Source organism: Vidua macroura, chromosome 28 (genome assembly GCF_024509145.1).
Source record: "Vidua macroura isolate BioBank_ID:100142 chromosome 28, ASM2450914v1, whole genome shotgun sequence".
In the NCBI taxonomy this organism is placed as follows: Eukaryota; Metazoa; Chordata; class Aves; order Passeriformes; family Viduidae; genus Vidua; species Vidua macroura.
The window spans coordinates 5,560,040-5,578,284 of NC_071598.1; the positions used below are offsets into that span (position 1 = coordinate 5,560,040).

Genomic DNA, 18,245 nt, shown 5'->3' on the forward strand with positions numbered 1-18,245 from the left:
TCACTCTTTCTGTAAAAAAACTTTTTCCTCACATCCAACCTCTGTTTCCCTTGGGGCAGCTTGAGAGTGAGAGACCGAGAGAACCCTGCCTCAGGGGCAGGTGGGTTTGTACCAGCCTGGGATCTGTCCTGGCGTGCCTGTGGCAGGGCTGGGATGTGTCCCCTGGCTCCAGTTAGGACTGACAGCATTCCCTGCTAGGCCTGATTTACTTTAAGCTGCCCACGGTTTATTAAATCCCAGCAGCCGGCCCCCAAGGCCAGGAACGGGCACTAAGTGCTGCTGGAGTAACTGCACGGAGCAAATGAGGGATATTTGGTGTTTTGCTCCACTTGGGACCCAGCTCTGCTGTGAGTTTGAGTTCCTTTATTGAGATTTTCTGCTTAACTCTTTTACAGAATGGGATCAGGCTGGGGAGTTTTTAATCAGAGAATATGGAATGGTTTGGGTTGGAAGAGACCTGAAAAATCCATTTCCAACACCTTGTAGGGACACCTGCCAGTGTCCCAGGTTGCTCCAAACCCCATCCAACCTGGCCTTGAACACTTCCAGGGATGGGCCAGCCACATCTTCTTCCCAAAAAGGGGCAGGTTTATTCTTATTTTTAATTTATTCTTATCTTTACCATACTGATAATGACACTTTTTAAAATCAAGATATTCAAACCTCATCTTCTCAGTGATGAGCAGGATCTCTGTGGATCAGAACGTTTCCTGCTCTTGCCTTGAGGAATGGGTGGTGTGTCCCTGAAAATTGCTTTCCTCCATTTTCTGGGGATCCAGAAGGTTTTTAATTCCTGCCCTCCAACAAGCCCAAACTCCAAGTCAGTCTGAGCTTTCTTTATTGCTCTCACTCTTATGAGGAAGGCATTAATATCAGACAGGTAATTTATTTTTCTTAATTTAAGGCAAGGTTCCAGCTTGATGGACTCACAACCCCACCAACCCCCCCTTCCTTTCTACAGCTTTAAACAAGTGACAAGTGACATTTAAAGGAGCCAAAAACACCTAAAAATTAATAACTTTCAATGCACACTACATTAGAGCCTTAAATCTTCTGCAGCTCGAAAATATCTATAAAAGCACTAGATTTGCCATGGCCATCGTGCCAAATTCCTTCAGGGACTTTTTCCAGTGGGGAGTCAGGATGAAATTGTGTTTATCAATCTTCGGAACACTTGCAATTCATTACTGAAAAGGGCAGCTTATTCCAAAAGATTTTTAAATCTCACAGCGAAATATCGCCAGCCTTGGAAATAACTCGGAGCGGGAGAAGTGCTGGGACAGGCTCTGGGATGCAGATCCCACCCCAGCATTCCCAGGACGGGGGAATTTCAGTGCCCCACGGACATTTGCAAGGTGACGATGAGCGAGGGGGAAAAGCAGCATCTGATTTTCCCCAAAATCTTGGGGAATCTGTTATTTAAACCCATCAGTAGTTGGTTTTTTTTTGGAGATCATAAATTTCACAGCTTTGGCTGGGAGCTCAGCAGCTCCTCTGGGGGCTCTGTGACCTCCAAGATGCCACCAAAGCCACCACTCACTAACGAGGTCCCTTCGTTAACGCCCCTCTGCTGTTTGCTGGGAGAGGAATCCCTGGGAACACCATCAAAGTTGAATTTTTAGTTTTTGGGTCTTACCTGGAAACCGGTTGAGTTCCTCCGTTCTCCCTTGCAGAGCAGCCACTTCCCTCAGCAGAACTGTGTGAAGAGGAGTAGAAAGGCCTGGCCTAAAGAGAGTTTGGACACGGTCTGAAGCTGAAGGTGCAACAGAATCAGGAACTGAGACTTCAAAAAGAACACGACAAATATAAAACTCATAACAAAAGGCTGGGGATCAACACATTAATCTTGGCTTTTGACATTATGGCTGGAGAGCAAATTTTGTGTAAATTTCTTTGGCTTTAATTGCAGGCAGGAACATTAAAATTTTGATTTTTTTAAAATCTGGAACCCCACATCAGTTTGTAAAGAGTCCTTTTGGTCTGATCACTTGAGCTCCGCCCAATAGCTTCTGCTTTGATCCAAAGCAATCCAGGACACAAATTTTGGCTCTTCCAGACTTCTAGCACTTGAGGAAGGTTTAACTTCATGCCATCAACTCATTCTTGGAGCATTTTCTCCTTTGTTTTTAAGGGCACAAACAGAAGTTATGGGCTTCTTATGCAAACTGGCATCAGGGTATAAATAGAGGAAACCCAGCAACATTTCAGGCAGAAAACCACGAATTTACCCAGAGATTGTGCCCACAAGAGTTTGTTTTGTTCCCACAATTCCCACTAATTACCAAGAAAATCTGTAATCTAATGTCAGTTCCAAACATCCTCCAAATCAATGCTAAAATTAGGTTATTTTGAAATAAGGAAATAAAAAAGGGAGAGTTTGTTTAATTTTGCCTTCTCTTTCAGTAGCTTTTCCCAGAGCAGAGGAGGAAGTTGCATTCAAGAAGATTATAAATGAAATTAAAAAATAAACAATACATTCTCCAATATCCACATGCCCAGCAGGTGGGGGGTTAAGGAAAAAACACACCAAGACCAGAAATATTTCTGGGTGACATTTCCTTCCCTGGTCCTGGCAGACACAGAACGATCCTCTCAGAAATTACACCAGGATTATTCTGTTAACGACCCTTAAAATAAAAACATTTTCCATTCTCATCCTTCAGGAGCACGGGAATGCTGTTCCCCTTTGGATATTTATTGGAATGCATCCTCCTGCTGACCTGGACCTGACAGAAATGAGTGGGAGCTCTTTCATTTTCAGCTGCACGGGTCAGTGTTTTAAACTCGTGCTTGGAGCAGTTTTTCCCTCCATCCATGGCTCTGCCAAGGCTGACAGATCTCAGGAGATCTGAGCTGGAAACTCCTCACCTGGATTTTCACTCCATTTTCTTTTCCTTTCTGGCCCAAGACTTAATTCTAAATGCATTACCTTCCACGCATCAGGTTCACTCTGTGTGTCCACGTTTCCCTGCCTAGCCCGGCACATCCATCCCCGTCCTTCCTTGCCTTCCAGGGAAAAATAAATCAGTTTTCCAGGTGAGAAACACAGGAGACAATAGAATATTGTGTTTGTGAGACAGCACTCAGCACTTGCAGGAATTCGTTAAGCCTTGTGACCAGGATTTCATGTAACACACCCAAATAAATACCTGAAATAATCACCAAATTCATTCTGTCCTAAACTTTGTCGATGTGTTATTCCCCGCCCCAGATAAAAACTCATCCCTTGTGTTCTAATCTGAGCTGGTTTAGCTCCAGCTCAGGTTTGCAGATGAAAACCCTCCCTTCTGATTAAAAACCCAACTTTTAGTTTAAAAAAAAGGTTGTTTTCCCTCTCTTCCCCTCCCCCAGCTTCCAAATCACCTCTTTTTTTAGACAAACCAAATAAATTGAGCTTCTTCGGGCTCAGTTTTTTTTTTTTTAGTTCAGAACAATTCCCTGATTTCCTTCCAAGAGGGGAGGAACAGGAGCCAACATTGTCCCCTCTCTCCATGGGATCCCCGTGTCACACACCCAGAGAAATCATTCAAACAGTAGCGTGGCTGTGGTGTCCCAACCACAAAATAATATGTTTATTTTTTTTTTTCCACCACTTCTTTTTTTTTGTTTGTTGTTGTCATTTTATTGATAAAAACTACACAAAAGCTAACTGATCATAATAATTAATAAAAAACAAAACCAAAACCCAAACCAAAAAACGACGTTACACATTCTGCTGTGTTTTAGAAATTGTGTCATCCAGTGAGTTGCACTAAATACTCTTTAAAAGATTTTCCTCCTGATCCATTTCAAGCACTTCACTTCCATTTTGGTTCCCAAACGTCCACGAATTTTGCTTAACAAGCACCACTGGCCTGGAAATCTGAGTCGTGACTCCGTTGCAGTATCTCCCCCCTTATTTTTTTAGAGCCCGAAAAGGAATTAGAGTGTCAACAATGAAGCACAATGAAGATAAAAAAATCAAAAGCCCCCTCCATAGTGTACAGCCTGTGTCTTAAATGTACATGCACCCGAGTTTCTTTGTTTCTGCTGCATCAATTGCCAAGGTCCTTTTGGTTCAACATAAGCTTTAATGCCCATGTCTGAAGGTTGAAATATTAATGCTCAACCACTTAAAAAACAACCCAAAAAAAAAACAAAAACCCAACCCCCGAAAGGAAAAAAAGAAAATATAGAGCTATCTTTTGTTGGTTTAAAAAGAACAAAAATAGTCAACGGATATTTGTAATAAACACTTAATAAGGGAACATGGCTGACCCTCCCCAGAGCCTCGCCCTCCCCACCCCATTTATTTTTACCTGTGGTTCTCCTTCCCTGGAACCGTGCAATGTAGAAAAATCAAATATACAAACAAAACTCTTAATCCATCCCTTTATGTAGCTAGAGTGAAATCTATTTGTTGCTGCTGTTGTTGTTGCTGCTGCTGCTGTTGTTCTTTTTAATAAGAACTCGACAATCTCTCTCTTTAATATTTACATCGAGGAATTCGTTTGAAAGTTTAAAGCAAAGAAAATCCCGAAGTCCTCCGCGCGCGTTCCGCGCGCCGGCGCTCCCGGCCGCCGCCGTCCGCGGCCCTCGGAGCGTTTGCCGCCGGAACGGTGGCGTTGGAGCGCCTCGCCTGGCCTCCTCCCAGACGAAAGGTCCCTCCCAGAGCTGTCCCCGAGGCGGCCCCCGTCAGTTGGGTATTCTCTCGATGTAGATGGCCGGGGCGGCGGAGCGCGCGATGGTGGCGATGAAGCTGTGGTCCCGGCCCAGGTCCAGGTTGGAGGCCTCCGCCGGCTCCCGGGACACCGTCTCGTAGCCCTTGTTCACGTGGAGGGGCTTGTGGGCCTGGCAGTAGCCGATCACGGGCTGGTCGTAGCTGTAGTAGGGTAAAGTCTTCATGTGGTGAGGGACCTGCACCAAAAACGGGACCAAAGAACAGCAGCTGTCAGCACCAGCGCCAGAGCCTCGTGCCCGTGCAGCATCACCAGAAATCCCAATGCGGCCTCAACCCCCCGGGATCAGCCCACAGGAGACAGCCCTGAGCGTTCCCAGCTCCCTGCAGCACATTCAGGCCCCTCTGGAGCAGCGCTGCCAGGCTGGGAGAGCTGCGGGTGTTCAGCCTGGAGGAGGAAATGCTCCAGGGGGATCTTAGAGCCCCTTCCAGCGCCTCAAGAGGCTGATAAAAGGGAGGGAGAGGGATCTTTTATATGGACAGCGGTTTTACACTGCCAGAGGGCACAGCTAGAGGGATATTGGGAAGGAATTCCTCCCTGGGAGGGTGGGGAGGGGCTGGGCTGGAATTCCCAGAGAAGCTGCGGCTGCCCCTGGGTCCCTGGAAGTGTCCAGGGCCAGGTTGGAGCCACCTGGGATAGTGGGAGGTGTCCCTGGCTATGGCAGGGGATGGAATGGAATGATTTCAAGGTCCCTCCCACCCCAAACCAGTCCAGGATTCCATGATCTGTGTCCCCACTCCCGGATGGATCCCCTGCCTGGCAGAGCTGGAGCCAGAGCAGAGGGATCAGCCCTCCCTCCCTCTCTCCCTCTCCCCAGTTTGCGGGCAGATGTTCAAACTGCTCAGATCTGACTCTTTTGGATGACCCAGCTCTGAAATACAAACCCAAGGGTTTGTAAACCCAGCGGCTTCCGTAAACTTTCCCCCTTTCCCAGCGCCTGGAAATGCACTGAGTGTTTCCAGCGCGCCCAGACCGGCCTGGGAATGTCAAAGGCAGAGGCAGCTGGCGGTGGGGGTGGTGCCAGCACAGCTGGAACATCTGTTCATTGTTTCCAGGACAAAGCTGCTCACCCAAGGTCACGGTTCCTCGTGTTCTTTATCTTCCAACCTCCCCCAGATAAACGCTGTAAAGCAGCTCCACTGCTGCTCACCAGAGCTGAGCACATCCCCACCTTGTACAAATGTATTTCCAAACCCTGCCAGATCCATCCTGAATCCCAACTCTTCCTTATGTAAATCCTCAGAAACTGCCAGCCCCCCACCTGCTTTTTTTTCTTTTTTTTTTTTCTTTTCCTTCCATAAATATTCTACGCTCGCAAATGTTAATTCTACGACTAAATATGATTTATGGCACAACATCAGATACAAATCTTTGCAGATAATTTTATCATCTGCAAGAGATGAGCTGATCAAGTCGAAAGAAATATGCTCTGAGGGAGAAAAACACATGTGGCAGGAGAGAGAGAGGCGAGAGTTGATTCTAACGCTGCCAGCAAACCTGAGCTCATTATAGCTGGAGATATCCTACACATAATCCAATCTTGGAGCAAATGCCTTTTGATTTTCCAGGCTGAACTTTAAGTGAAGACCACAGAGCTAATTTCTCCCAAATTTTCATTGCTCGGTGCACTTCACCCCAAAAAAAGCATGGAAAAAGCAAAGGCATTAAAGCTAATTGGGAAACTTTGCAGGGTCAGAGTTCCTCTTGATGTGGATCCCCTGCAGAACGCTGGAGAGATCCCAAAATCCTTCCAAGAGCTGGAATTCAGCTGAAAATATGATTTGACATGGCAGCTGAGTGGCAGGGACGCCGAGGACGAGCTGCTGGGAGGAATTTGATGGGACAACTGCGCTCACTTGTGGATTCACAAGAACCTGGATCTCCCCTGGATAGAGCAGTATCTGTGCCAGTCCCTGTCAGGGCTGAGCTGGCCTCAGCTTTAAGGCAGCTCTTTATGATTCCATAAAAGACAAGGACTGTTTGTGTTCCGGAGAGCTGAGGGATGGAGGTCCTGGCTCGGCAGCAATAACACACAGCCCATTAAGCACCTGAGGCCTGGCTGCAAGCTCCAAACGGGAGTCAGAGTGTTACAGATACATGTTATAATATTGGCTTTTCGCGAATACTAAAATGGATTTATATGTGTGGTGTTAAAGTAACTTTGTTATAAGATACAGTTTTCATTTCTGTTGTCAATTAAGCTCAGTGCAGTAGCGGTGTAAGCGTGCCTGTGTTAAAATGCCTGCTGGGCTGGGATAACATCCCACGAGCACAGGATGAGGACACCTGCACAGATCTGCCAGCCATCAGCACTCACCCTCTGAAGGCAGCGTGGGCCAGGGCCCAACAACTGCGGGGGATAGAGAAGGACCAAACCCACAACCAGGGAATGTGCATGCTCTAAAAAGGCAGAGCCAAGGAGGAGCCGTGCTAAACAGTTCTTGGAACACGTAAACTACTTTGGGGAAGAGTTTACTGTGCATAAGGGCCTATGAATGTGCAACAGGCTGATGAAATTAAAAGGTATTTAAGGGGTACCCCCGAATGGAACAGGGGGGTCTTGGCTGGGGCTGTAATCTTTGCTTTACTTTGTCTCCTATTGTCCTTTACTAAACTTTTTACATTTTCACAGGAGAGTGAACGTGTTTTGCACAGAAGGGACTGTAGCAGCGTGGGGTTTAGATGGTGGAAGCTGCTACCACTCCCCAACAAGCATCTCCTGTGGAAAAGCCGCTTGGGGAGGTGTTACCCTGATTTTTTAAGATTTTCTAAAGCCTTCTGAGTTTGCATTCTTGTAACAAACTTTCTCACACAACTTTCTGTAAATAACTTATTGTTTTGCATTCCTTCATAGAGGAGAAAGTTGATAAAGTAGTAGTTTTGGAGTCGTTGGAGAGGTGGCACTTTCACCCTCCAATCCACTGGCATCTTTAGAAAACTGTAAATGTTAGAGTGAGAAATAAAACTCTCTCTTTTTACCATCTCAAAAGCAGAAGCGTGCGCCGTGTTTTCTCGTGTCCTGCAGTGACAGGGAGGGATTCAGGCAAGGCAGCCGAGTCCACACACCGCACTCACCACGCTGGGCTCAGCCAAGAGAGGCAGGAGGGAATTTTGTGGGTCAGTTCCAGTGAGGGTTTATTCCAAAGGGAAATCGGGGACAAAAGACCTGTGGTGTGCACAAGGTTTGAATTTGGGGTCAGTGGCCAGTGGTCTGAGGGCACGGGGGTGGCACAAAGGGCAGGGCAAAGGGCACTGCCCTGCAGGGCAGACAGGGCTGGCCACCAGGGATACCACAGCAAATGAGGGAACGGGGAAAGGAGAAACCACGAGAATTTGGGACATCTGGGGAATTTGGGACATAAGGAGTTGTGGATGCGACAGTTTAGTCAGAGGGAGAGAAACAGATCGCTTTCCTAGGCATGGTTCTGGGAAAAGCTGTGAGAAGGCTGAGAGAAAGAATTAAAACAATCTTGCAGCTGGTGTTTTGAACAGTTGTTTTCTCGTGAGATGTTTACCAAAGGGCGTCTTCTTAATTAGCCAGTGGTGTGAGGGGCGTTGGTTAAATGACAAATCAGGCCCGCCTGTATCGGAATGGTGGATAGAAGAATGGGTTCCTAATAAACTCAGACTAGCCTTCAGATGAGACCTAGAGTCTGTGTGTCACCTTCATTTCCATTCCTGACTCAACGCTGACAGGGGCTGGTTCATGGGGAAGTGCACGACTCCATGGGAAGTCCTTTCTGTCCACCCAGGTGGGGGAAACTCTATGGTGAGTCTCTCCAAGGCAATGCTCTGGGGATTTCCCTGAGGGGGAGGGATCCAGAGGATTCCACAAGGGACCAGGATTCCCACAACATCCCTGAAAAGTGACAAACACTGAGTTTTTCCAGCCCTTTTCCAGTGATTTAATAGAATTTCTCGCTAATTTTCACTTCCAAGGTCTGTGCCCATACAAATCGCTGCAGTAAGGGTGGCTGGGTGGAGGGAGGGTGGATATTCTTTATCGGTGCAAAAATAAAACAAAAGAGATGTATCAGGTTAATTTGCAGGTTAAATAAAATCAGGATGTTGCGGGTTAATTTGTAGAGCATTTTTAGGATAATGAGGCCCAGCTAGGGGTTCTCAGGCCTGGCCCTCGTGCTGCCCTTCCTCACCCTCTTTTGGGGCCTGGATTTCACTAAGGGAAATTAAAGAAGTAATTGTGTCAAATGAATGTGAGAAGCTTTGTCCTCCAGTAAAGACTGAAGGCAGAGATGCCACCAGCCCCCTCCACCTCTGACAGCCCTTGGGAAGCCTCTAGAAGCAGGAAAATAACCACAAGGGCAATTCAAACCCTGTTGGTCAAAGGGAGGACGCCAGGACTGTCCCACAAAGAGTCCTGTCCTTCCCTGGGAAACAGCTTTGCATTTGCAGGAAGACACAAGGGCTCGGTTTTTATTTAACCCTGTAGGTGACACCTGAGCCCCCAGAAAGCTTTTCCAGGACACAGCCTTGGCCGTGGAATCTGCTGCAGTTGTGGGGACAATTGTGCCAGCACTCATCCAGGAAAATGATGGAAAACACTGGGGATGCTGTTCACTCTACACAGAGCTGTTACTATTCTATTTTTACAGATTCAGAGATCAACAAAACACATTCAGTATCATCTCAGTTGCAGGGAATTAATTTTAGAAGTGTTTTTGTTCTGGGTTCTGAGGTAATTTCTTTTTTTTTTTTTCACTCCTGCTATGGAACTAATACCTGAGACACTCAGATATAACCTTGCACAAGTCATTTTACGAGCTGTAAAATGAGAAGCTTCAGTCCTGCCCCTGCTCGTCCTTGGAGTCTGGAGCTCTTTGAGGTGAGAACTGTTTGTGCAGAAACTGAAACAACCCAGCTGTGACCTAAGCTGGGCCTTTTCAACTGCTTTGGCCTCCAAGAGACAAAAAAAAAAAAAAAAAAAAAATCAGAACAAATTCCAGTCAAATAAATTTTTAAAAATACAGACAAATAAATACAGCCCTGGGATCGCGTCCTCAAGCACTGCAATGAGCTGGTGGAGTCCCCATCCCTGGAGGGATTTAACATGGAATTATGGAGTGGTTTGGGTCGAAAAGGACCTTAAAGCCTGTCCAGTGCCACCCCTGCCATGGCAGGGACACCTCCCACTGTCCCAGGTGGCTCCAACCTGGCCTTGGACACTTCCAGGGATCCAGGGGCAGCCACAGTTCTCTTGAGCTGCTGTGACTCTGCGCAGCATTTTCTGAAAATCTTCTATTTAATTTTTCTCTTTTCATTTCCATTTTAATTTCCCAAACCAGCACTGCCCAATTCTTACCCGAAGCACTGAACTTTTTTTTTTTTTGCAGCAGCAGGAAAACAGAAATCAGCATGAGAACGAGCTCCAAAATCACCGACACGCAATGAGCAGTTTGGGTTGGGCCCGTACGTGGCACCAGGTAGAACTCTCTGCCACACTGTCCGTCCTTCCCCGGGAGGGTGGGAGAGGCTGGGATGGAATTCCCAGAGCAGCTGTGGCTGCCCTGGATCCCTGGAAGTCCCCAAGGCCAGGCTGGACGGGGCTTGGAGCAGCCTGGGACAGTTGGAGTTGTCCCTGCCATGTCAGGGGTGGCACCGGATGGGCCTTGTGGTCCCTTCCCACCCAGCCCATTCCATGATGATTTCATTATTCTATCCAAAATCACAAACAGTTAACTAAGCAAAGCCTGGAGCTGTTCCCCTGCGAGAGCTGGAATTGTTCAGCGGGTTTTGGGCTCCAGGCCTGGATTAGTTTCCCAGTATTGACTTCTGAAGCCCACACCCCACAGACCTCCACTCTAAACGTAATAAATGTTGCATCCAAGCAGCCGCACGCTTCAAACAGAGCTCCTGTTATGAGCACAATTTACATAAATCCCCAGCCACGGGAGGAAGACAAAAGATTTAGCGGTGGGAGTTTAAGGAATGCAAATCCTCCTTGTCAAGTCCAAGTGACACTGGAGAGGTTTCGCTGCAGCACAAGTGCTCCCCTCAAAACCAGCTGGAGTAGCTGGAGCCATCAAAAATTCAGGGAAATTCCGACCCGCATTGAAATGGTGTTTCCCAAAATTCAGGGAGATTCCGGCCTGCATGAAAAGGTGTTGCCCGAAATTCAAGTTGATTCTGTTCTGCATTGAAAAGGTGTTACCCAAAATTCAGGGAGATTCCGGCCTGCATTATAAAGGTGTTTCCCAAAATTCAGTGAGATTCTGGCCTGCATGAAAAGGTGTTACCCAAAATTCAGGGAGAATATGGCCTGCATGAAAAAGGTGTTTCCCAAAATTCAAGTTTATTCTGTTCTGCATTGAAAAAGGTGTTACCTGAAATTCAGGGAGAATCTGGCCTGCATGAAAAAGGTGTTTTCCAAAATTCAAGTTGATTCTGTTCTGCATTGAAATGGTGTTACCCAAAATTCAGGGGAGAATCTGGCCTGCATGAAAAAGGTGTTTCCCAAAATTCAGGTTGATTCTGGTCTGCATGAAAAGGTGTTACCCAAAATTCAGGGAGAGTCTGGCCTGCATTATAAAGGTGTTACGTGAAATTCAGGGAGAATGTGGCCTGCATGAAAAAGGTGTTTCCCAAAATTCAGGTTGATTCTGGCCTGCATTGAAAAGGTGTTAACCAAAATTCAGGGAGATCCTGCTCTGCATTGAAAAGGTGTTATCTGAAATTCAGGGAGACTCTGGCCTTCATTATAAAGGTGTTACCTGAAATTTAGAGAGAATCTGGCCTGCATGAAAAGGTGTTGCCCAAAATTCAGGGAGAATCTGGCCTGATGTTAAATGGTGTTACCCGAAATTCAGGGAGATTCAGCTCTGCATTGAAAAGGTGTTACCCAAAATTCAGGGAGATTCTGGCCTGCCTTGAGAAGGTGTTACCCGAAATTCAGGGAGATTCTGGCCTGCATGAAGAAGGTGTTTTCCAACATGCCCCGCCTGCTTTTAACCTCTGACAGCCACCACTGATGTTCAGCTCAACCTTCAGGCATCCAAACATGCAAATGCAATCTGGATCCTTTGTCTTTTATCTTTCTCTGACACAGCACTGAATTCTCTCAGTTTTACTTAGGTTGAAAATGTCTGGGAGTTAATTAGCTGTGATTATTACACAAGAAAGTTCTATTAATAATAGTCAGTTTAGAATTCAGCCTGGGCTTCTGTTTTTTTTGTAGATGCAGCCATTAAAACCTAGATTTTTAGCCAAACATCAACAAAAATCCTTGCTCTGGAACTTGGAAAGCACAGCAGTAGGGATGTAACCTCACCATATTCCCACTGGAATCAGGGAGCTTTCAAGGATTTGGACTGGGGTCTGAGTGATGCCCAGTGACCTCATTTCCAGAGTGCTTTTCTCTCTCTCTCTCTCTCCTCTCCTGTGTTAAACACTCACACATTCTTAATTCCTTGCTCTGCCTCCCAACAGGACACCTCAGACAAGCTGGAATCCAGCCCAACACGATCCCTAGGATGTGGCACCTCCCTACAAAGTAATTCCAGGAGGGAATACCAAGTTCTGTGCCCAGCTGCAGCTCCTGCCTGGGTATTTCCCTCTGTGCCCACAGCAGCAGCCTCATTGCAGCACAGCCTCCTCGGGGGTCAGGCAGATGCGAACTCTCTGCCTCACTTCAACCAGATGAAATCACCCGTCCCGGGTTGAAACAATTCCCTGGTGTTTGTTAAATCAAACTTTGGCCGCCCAGGTTTTGGGAACAGGTCTATTCTGTGGTGGAGATGCGATGAGTTTGTTCTTCACGCTCGTTTTGGAAGACATGTCCCTCATCATCCATCATCCTGCAGGGCAGGAAGGTCTTTGTGGAGACTCAGGAATGGCCGTGGCTGTCTGGGTGACTCACTGCCAGAATTCCCAACAGGAGACAGGGATGTTAATCTGTGGAAGGACTGGCAAGCCCAGCAGACTCTGGGGAGAAGTTTGGATGGAGTGGAGTTTGTTTTTTCCCTGAAAGGAGGTGGTGCAAAGGCTCACACTGTCACAGGAGCCTCAGACAAATGACTGCTCCAGAAAGAGCCTAAGCCCCGCATCCTGGCAGGGAAAATGATGCATTTTTGAGTCCCAGGCTGTCTCAGCTGCCTCAGTCTGGACAGCTTGGCTGTATCCAGGCACTGTTTAGACACTGCAGTTCAAACCCTTCTACTCTGGCGCCTCTGTTTTCAAAGAGGAGGAACAGCCTGGTTTAAAAACTCAACACCTGCTCCGCCCCTCCTGCTGGAGGCTGCCAGGGGACAGCCAGCCATGCCCTACAGGGGACACATTTCCCTCTTTAAACCATAAAAACACAGCATGAATTTCCTCTGCTAGTCGAACATCGTCTGGTTTCACATTTGCTGGGAATCTCTAATCCAGGTAAACTGATTCCTCTGGAAGTGCTTGCCCAGTTAATGATTGCATGAATTAATTACACGCAACTTTAGGAGCTGTCCACATGCGGTGGAAACTCGGAGTTGCAAAACGGGGAAGCGATGTTTTCTCATTAGCGCTAATATTTAGTCTCAGAGCACCATGACTTCATTGGTGAATTAGCATCAGAGCTGTTGATAAATCAAATTCAGAGTTCATTTCCAAGCCGATCATAATTTAGAGTAAAAATAAGCAAGATGTTCTGTGGTAGCGCGGTGATTAGCGGAGCACGCAGCTTCACCTCAGAGACAGATTGATTGGGCACATTAGGCAGACAGAGCTGGGATAAACAATTCCAGCGCATTTCACGCCGCTGAAAAATCACAGGCAACAGCCCTGGAACATCCCTTTGGAGGCAGCGCAGAAAAATATCCCTATTCAGGAAAATGCCCCATCAAACATTCCCATCAAACACATTCCAAAGGACAAACACAGGCGCTGAGCTTAGCGCTGAAATATGAGCAGGTCTGTGTGTTCTGCTTCCACTTGGAACAAACACAAAAGTGCCTGGCTGCTTTTTGGAACAGGCCTTTTGTTCTGCAGTCTGTGTTTCCTCAGGTAATTTTCATTGATTGAAAGAAAAAAAAAATTAAAATCTTGTTTATTAAAATGTTTAGGTGCTTGAGCATCAGTGTGCTGGGCTCTGAGCAGGTTTGTGAGCTCTGCTGTCACTGAGCTGGTCCCTGTGACATGTGAGCAGCTCAGGAAAACTGCCAGCTGCAGTTTTGCAGTTTTAGGTGAGGGTCTCCAAGCTCCTCAGTTAGCCCAGGATTTCTGAGAGCTGCAGATCCCACTGGGAGCCCCACTGGGGTTGGTGCCTGCATTGGAGCAGGAGCCTTTGGGTAGCTGGGGCTGGAGGTGCAATTCCCACAGTCAGTCTCCTGCAATTTCAGTACATTTCCAATTTACTTCCCACTGCAGACAGAATCCATGGCTGGGCCGTGGCTGGGCCTCCTCTCTCTTCTTTTCTCCCAAATCACCTCCATGGTCTGTGCAGCTGCCCCCGGCATCGAGGGAGGAGGCAGCAGCCTCAGGCTGGAGAAAAGGTCCCACAGGGCATTGAGCCACTGCCCCAAAATCAGGAGTTCCAGCAGAAACACCAGCTAAATGTTGGTTTTCTCCAGGAAATCCAGGACAACCTGCTGAACATCCACCAGTGGCTGATATTCCATGGAGATGGGGCAATTCTTGATCAGTTCCACAGGGATGGGGCAGTTCCTGGTCAGTTCCACAGGGATGGGGCAGTTCCTGACCTGTTCCATGGGGATGGGGCAGTTCCTGATCATTTCCACAGGGATGGGGCAGTTCCTGGTCAGTTCCACAGGGATGGGGCAGTTCCTGGTCAGTTCCATAGGGATGGGGCAGTTCCTGACCTGTTCCATGGGGATGGGGCAGTTCCTGATCATTTCCACAGGGATGGGGCAGTTCCTGGTCAGTTCCACAGGGATGGGGCAGTTCCTGATCTCTTAAGCACTTGTACACACACAAATAAACTGGAATATAAATCCAAGTGTTGTCCAGAATTGAGCTTGTCTTAAATAAAGCCCAGCTTTTCCTTGGATTCCTTTCTCTGCAGGCCGTTTCCCCTTGTCTTACTCTAATTTCCACTGTGAGAAATTCTACAAAGAGATCCTACGAGCATCCTGCATCCATTGCTGCCCAGGGATAGGGGAAAGTGTCCCTGCCCATGCCAGGGGGTTTTAATGAAATTATTTTAAGGTCCCTCCCCGCCCAAACCATTCCACGATTCTGTGATTTCAAATCCCACCCCGAGCTCCACTCACTTAGACTTGGATCCTGCCAGTCTGAGAATTAAATCAAGGTCTTTGGAATCAAGCCTGAAATATTTTGCAGGATGATGGGGTTGGGCATAGGGTGGCTTCTTCAGTGTATGGAATGGAAACCTTTTCCATATAAAAATCTAAGCTGGAGAAAAAAGTTTATTTTTGGCATGTCTCAGACCACGTCCTAGTGAAAAAAGTTGGTTTCAGGGGACATTTGGAGCCTAAATTCTACAAAATTATCATTAATCTTGTTAATTCTTGTATTTCTATGGGAATGAGATCCCAAAATTGGCATGGACTGACAGAAGAGACGTCTTGGCATGGAAAATGTAGAGAAACAACAGACAGGAGACACAGGACAAAGATGCTGCAGCCCCCAGTTCCTTCTCCAGGCCCTATTAAAGGTCTGTTTGTAGCTCATAAAAAGCCAACTGATAATTAGTAACTACAGGAATTAAACAAACATCATTGTGTTAGATGTGATTAGAGGCATATTAACCTAAGAAATTGCACGTCTTGGTAATAAGCAATTTAGGAATCTATGGGATTATATAATACTTCATAAAACTGGTCAATTTAATACAAACTGAATTAAAATACAGCTATTAATTTCTAATTTGAGATGAAAGCATTCACCAGCTTCTAAACCATCTGCAGGCCAGCCTGGGTGCAGCAAAGAGAGAACTTTGTGATTTATTGGGTCACCCTTGCCGAGTGCATTCCAGGTTTGAAAGCCCTGTAACATCACACTGACAGTTCCACTGACACTGTGAACTGAATTTGAAGCTTTCCTCGCCTTCCCTACAGATAAATTCCTAATCCTCCTTTCCAATCACACAAATGCCTTCCCCTTTAAAGCAGAACCTCTCCACGGACTCCTTAACTGAGTGTGTTTTTCTAGAGATCAGGAGGAAAATCATCCACACCCCACTGCTCCCTCCATGGGCAGATTTGATCTTTCAATCAGGAAATGAAAAGGTTTCCCTAAAGGAAACTCCCAGAAAAAAGAAAAAGCCTTCTAAGCCTTGTTATTGTTCCTTGGGCAAAATATTTCTTTTAAATGGCTTGATCTGTTTTTTATGACGTGTCGGGCTCCTGACGAAAAGCCCCACTGATGAAAAACTCGGCATGAGATGCACAGAAGCCTTTGATTTTCCGCCGTGGAGGGCTGATCAAATAAACAAACTATCTAGATATTCTAATTAGAAAGCCATTAATAATTGCTTTGAGTGCTCTTGGGATTGTTTCCTCTGGAAGTTGACAGGGATGGGAGCCTGGGGGTCAAACAAAGCTTGGGGACAGCGATGAGTCCCTCAAATGCAGCCCAGTCCCTTGGAGCAGTTCCTTATCCGCAGGTGGAAGAATCCCGTTGGGAGCCTCTCCATATCTTTGGGTGCCCAGATGCACAGACTTTCCAAAACTGAAGCCAACTCAGCTTTTATTTAGACACTTAAAGCCCATTTTTTTTCCCCCAGGAATTTGTGCTCCCCACTCACGGCAGAGCTGCAGACCGAAGTGAGTTTGGACTCGACCTCTCAGGCCAGGCCAAAGGTGCCTCCAGCCCAAGGGGCCGCAAAGAAAGAGCAGAGAAGGTGTCAAGAATCCCGTAACGACTCCCCCGGAGCCTTCTCCTGACCTCCAGCACTCCCAGCTCGCTGAATTCCTGCCATTTCAGCCCCGAAATTCCATGGAGCTGGACCTTCCATGGTATTCCAGGGCCTGGAGCGTCCTCACATGGAGCTGGGGCCAGAGCATCGTGTGGGGAATGGGGCACATTCTTCAAAAAGAGAATTATGGCAATAAAGGAAGAAGTGCAGTTGCTCTTCCATGCGGTGATCCAAAAGATGGCAACCTGCTCCCTCCATTACTCCCAACAAATAAATCCAGGATTTAATAGGAACATCTGATAATGTTGCTGCCACAGTGACAGATGTGGAATGAGTGGAATAAGTCCCTGTCTCATATTCAAACACTGCTTTTCATTAGATCTGCCCAGAATTGATGGGCTGCAAAAGAGCTCTCCAGGAATTGATGGCTTCTCCAAAGGTTTTTAAATACTGTTTCAAGTTGTGCATTGATCCTGTACATCGAGAGAGCAAAACTGTGTTTCCTAAAGCAGGGGGAACACGACTCAAATTGTACAATATTTTGTCCCAAAGATATGAGAGGGTATAAACAAGGCACGTCGTGACTGGGGATCAAACCCACACCAGCGTGAGAAGAAAGGGATAAAAGAAATGGGAAATTTTCCTTCACTGTTACCTATTTATCCTAGACCCTAAAGGTTTTGGCTGCAATCAGGCGAATCTCAATCAATTTTGATTAAAAAATTGCTTAGAACCACATTTGTAATTGGCACATTTGTAATTGGCACCAATTCCATTTAATATGGCAATATTAAAAATAGACATAATATCCAGCCCCTGAACCCCCACCGAACTCTAAGAGGACAAAGTCCTGCTCTGCCATCATCTGAAATTCAATGCTCAACGCTGGCCTAAGAGAGCAGATAATTTGGGTTTTTTTCAGTCATCTCAAGGGGTCGTTCTTTACAGAAAATGGGTGTCAAGGGAAGGAATGAGTGGAGGAAAAATGAGAGAGATGGAGGAAAAATGAGAGAGATGGAGGAAAAATGAAAGAGATGGAGGAAAAATGAGAGAGATGGAGGAAAAATGAGAAAGATGGAGGAAAAATGAAAGAGATGGAGGAAAAATGAAAGAGATGGAGGAAAAATGAGAGAGATGGAGGAAAAATGAGAGAGATGGAGGAAAAATGAGAGAGATGGAGGAAAAATGAAAGAGATGGAGGAAAAATGAGAGAGATGCTCCTGCTGCTGTAGTTTCACCTGAGCTGGGGTTGGGCTGGGCTGCAGCAGCCTCTCCACACCCAGAGCTGCTGATCAGGAACATCTGAAATTCAGGGAGGAGAAGGAGGCAAAACCTCACGAGTGGGAACTGAGCACAGTCCAAGGACTGATTCATTTCTGCTGAGGAAACAGGGAGAGAAATTCCCTCCAGAGGGAGAGAAGCCAGAAGCCGTCGGCACTCCCGGCTCCTCAGACACGGGAGGGAGCTCCTGTTTGTACTGGAGGTCCCAGCAGGGTTCTCCTCCTGGGAAATTCCAAAGTTTTAATTGCCTCCACTGTCTCCCGACAGAGAAACTGGTGAGGTGCCACCAACACGAATCCAGGAGCAGAGTTCCTTCTCCTCCTGGCTGTGTCACTTCCACCAGCTGTGAGCAAACTGCAGCCCCCCGGTTTCCAAAGGGTACCAAGGGTGACTCATCCATGGGACTTGTGCTGGGGTGA

At 46.8% G+C, this 18,245-nt stretch overlaps 1 protein-coding gene across 2 annotated transcripts in view; it reads right to left on the minus strand.

Annotated features, from left to right (window-relative positions):
- Positions 1 to 3,555: 3,555 nt before the first annotated feature.
- LRRTM4 (leucine rich repeat transmembrane neuronal 4) overlaps positions 3,556 to 18,245 on the minus strand; it is a 218,044-nt gene continuing 203,354 nt past the window's right edge. Inside the window, exon 3 of one of the 2 annotated variants that reach the window (XM_054000715.1) lies at positions 3,556 to 4,896. In XM_054000715.1, the coding sequence (XP_053856690.1) occupies positions 4,675 to 4,896 (222 nt within the window). In that variant the 3' untranslated portion in view covers positions 3,556 to 4,674. The remainder of the gene's footprint in view (positions 4,897 to 18,245) is intronic. The other variant, XM_054000718.1, reaches the window with a different exon arrangement.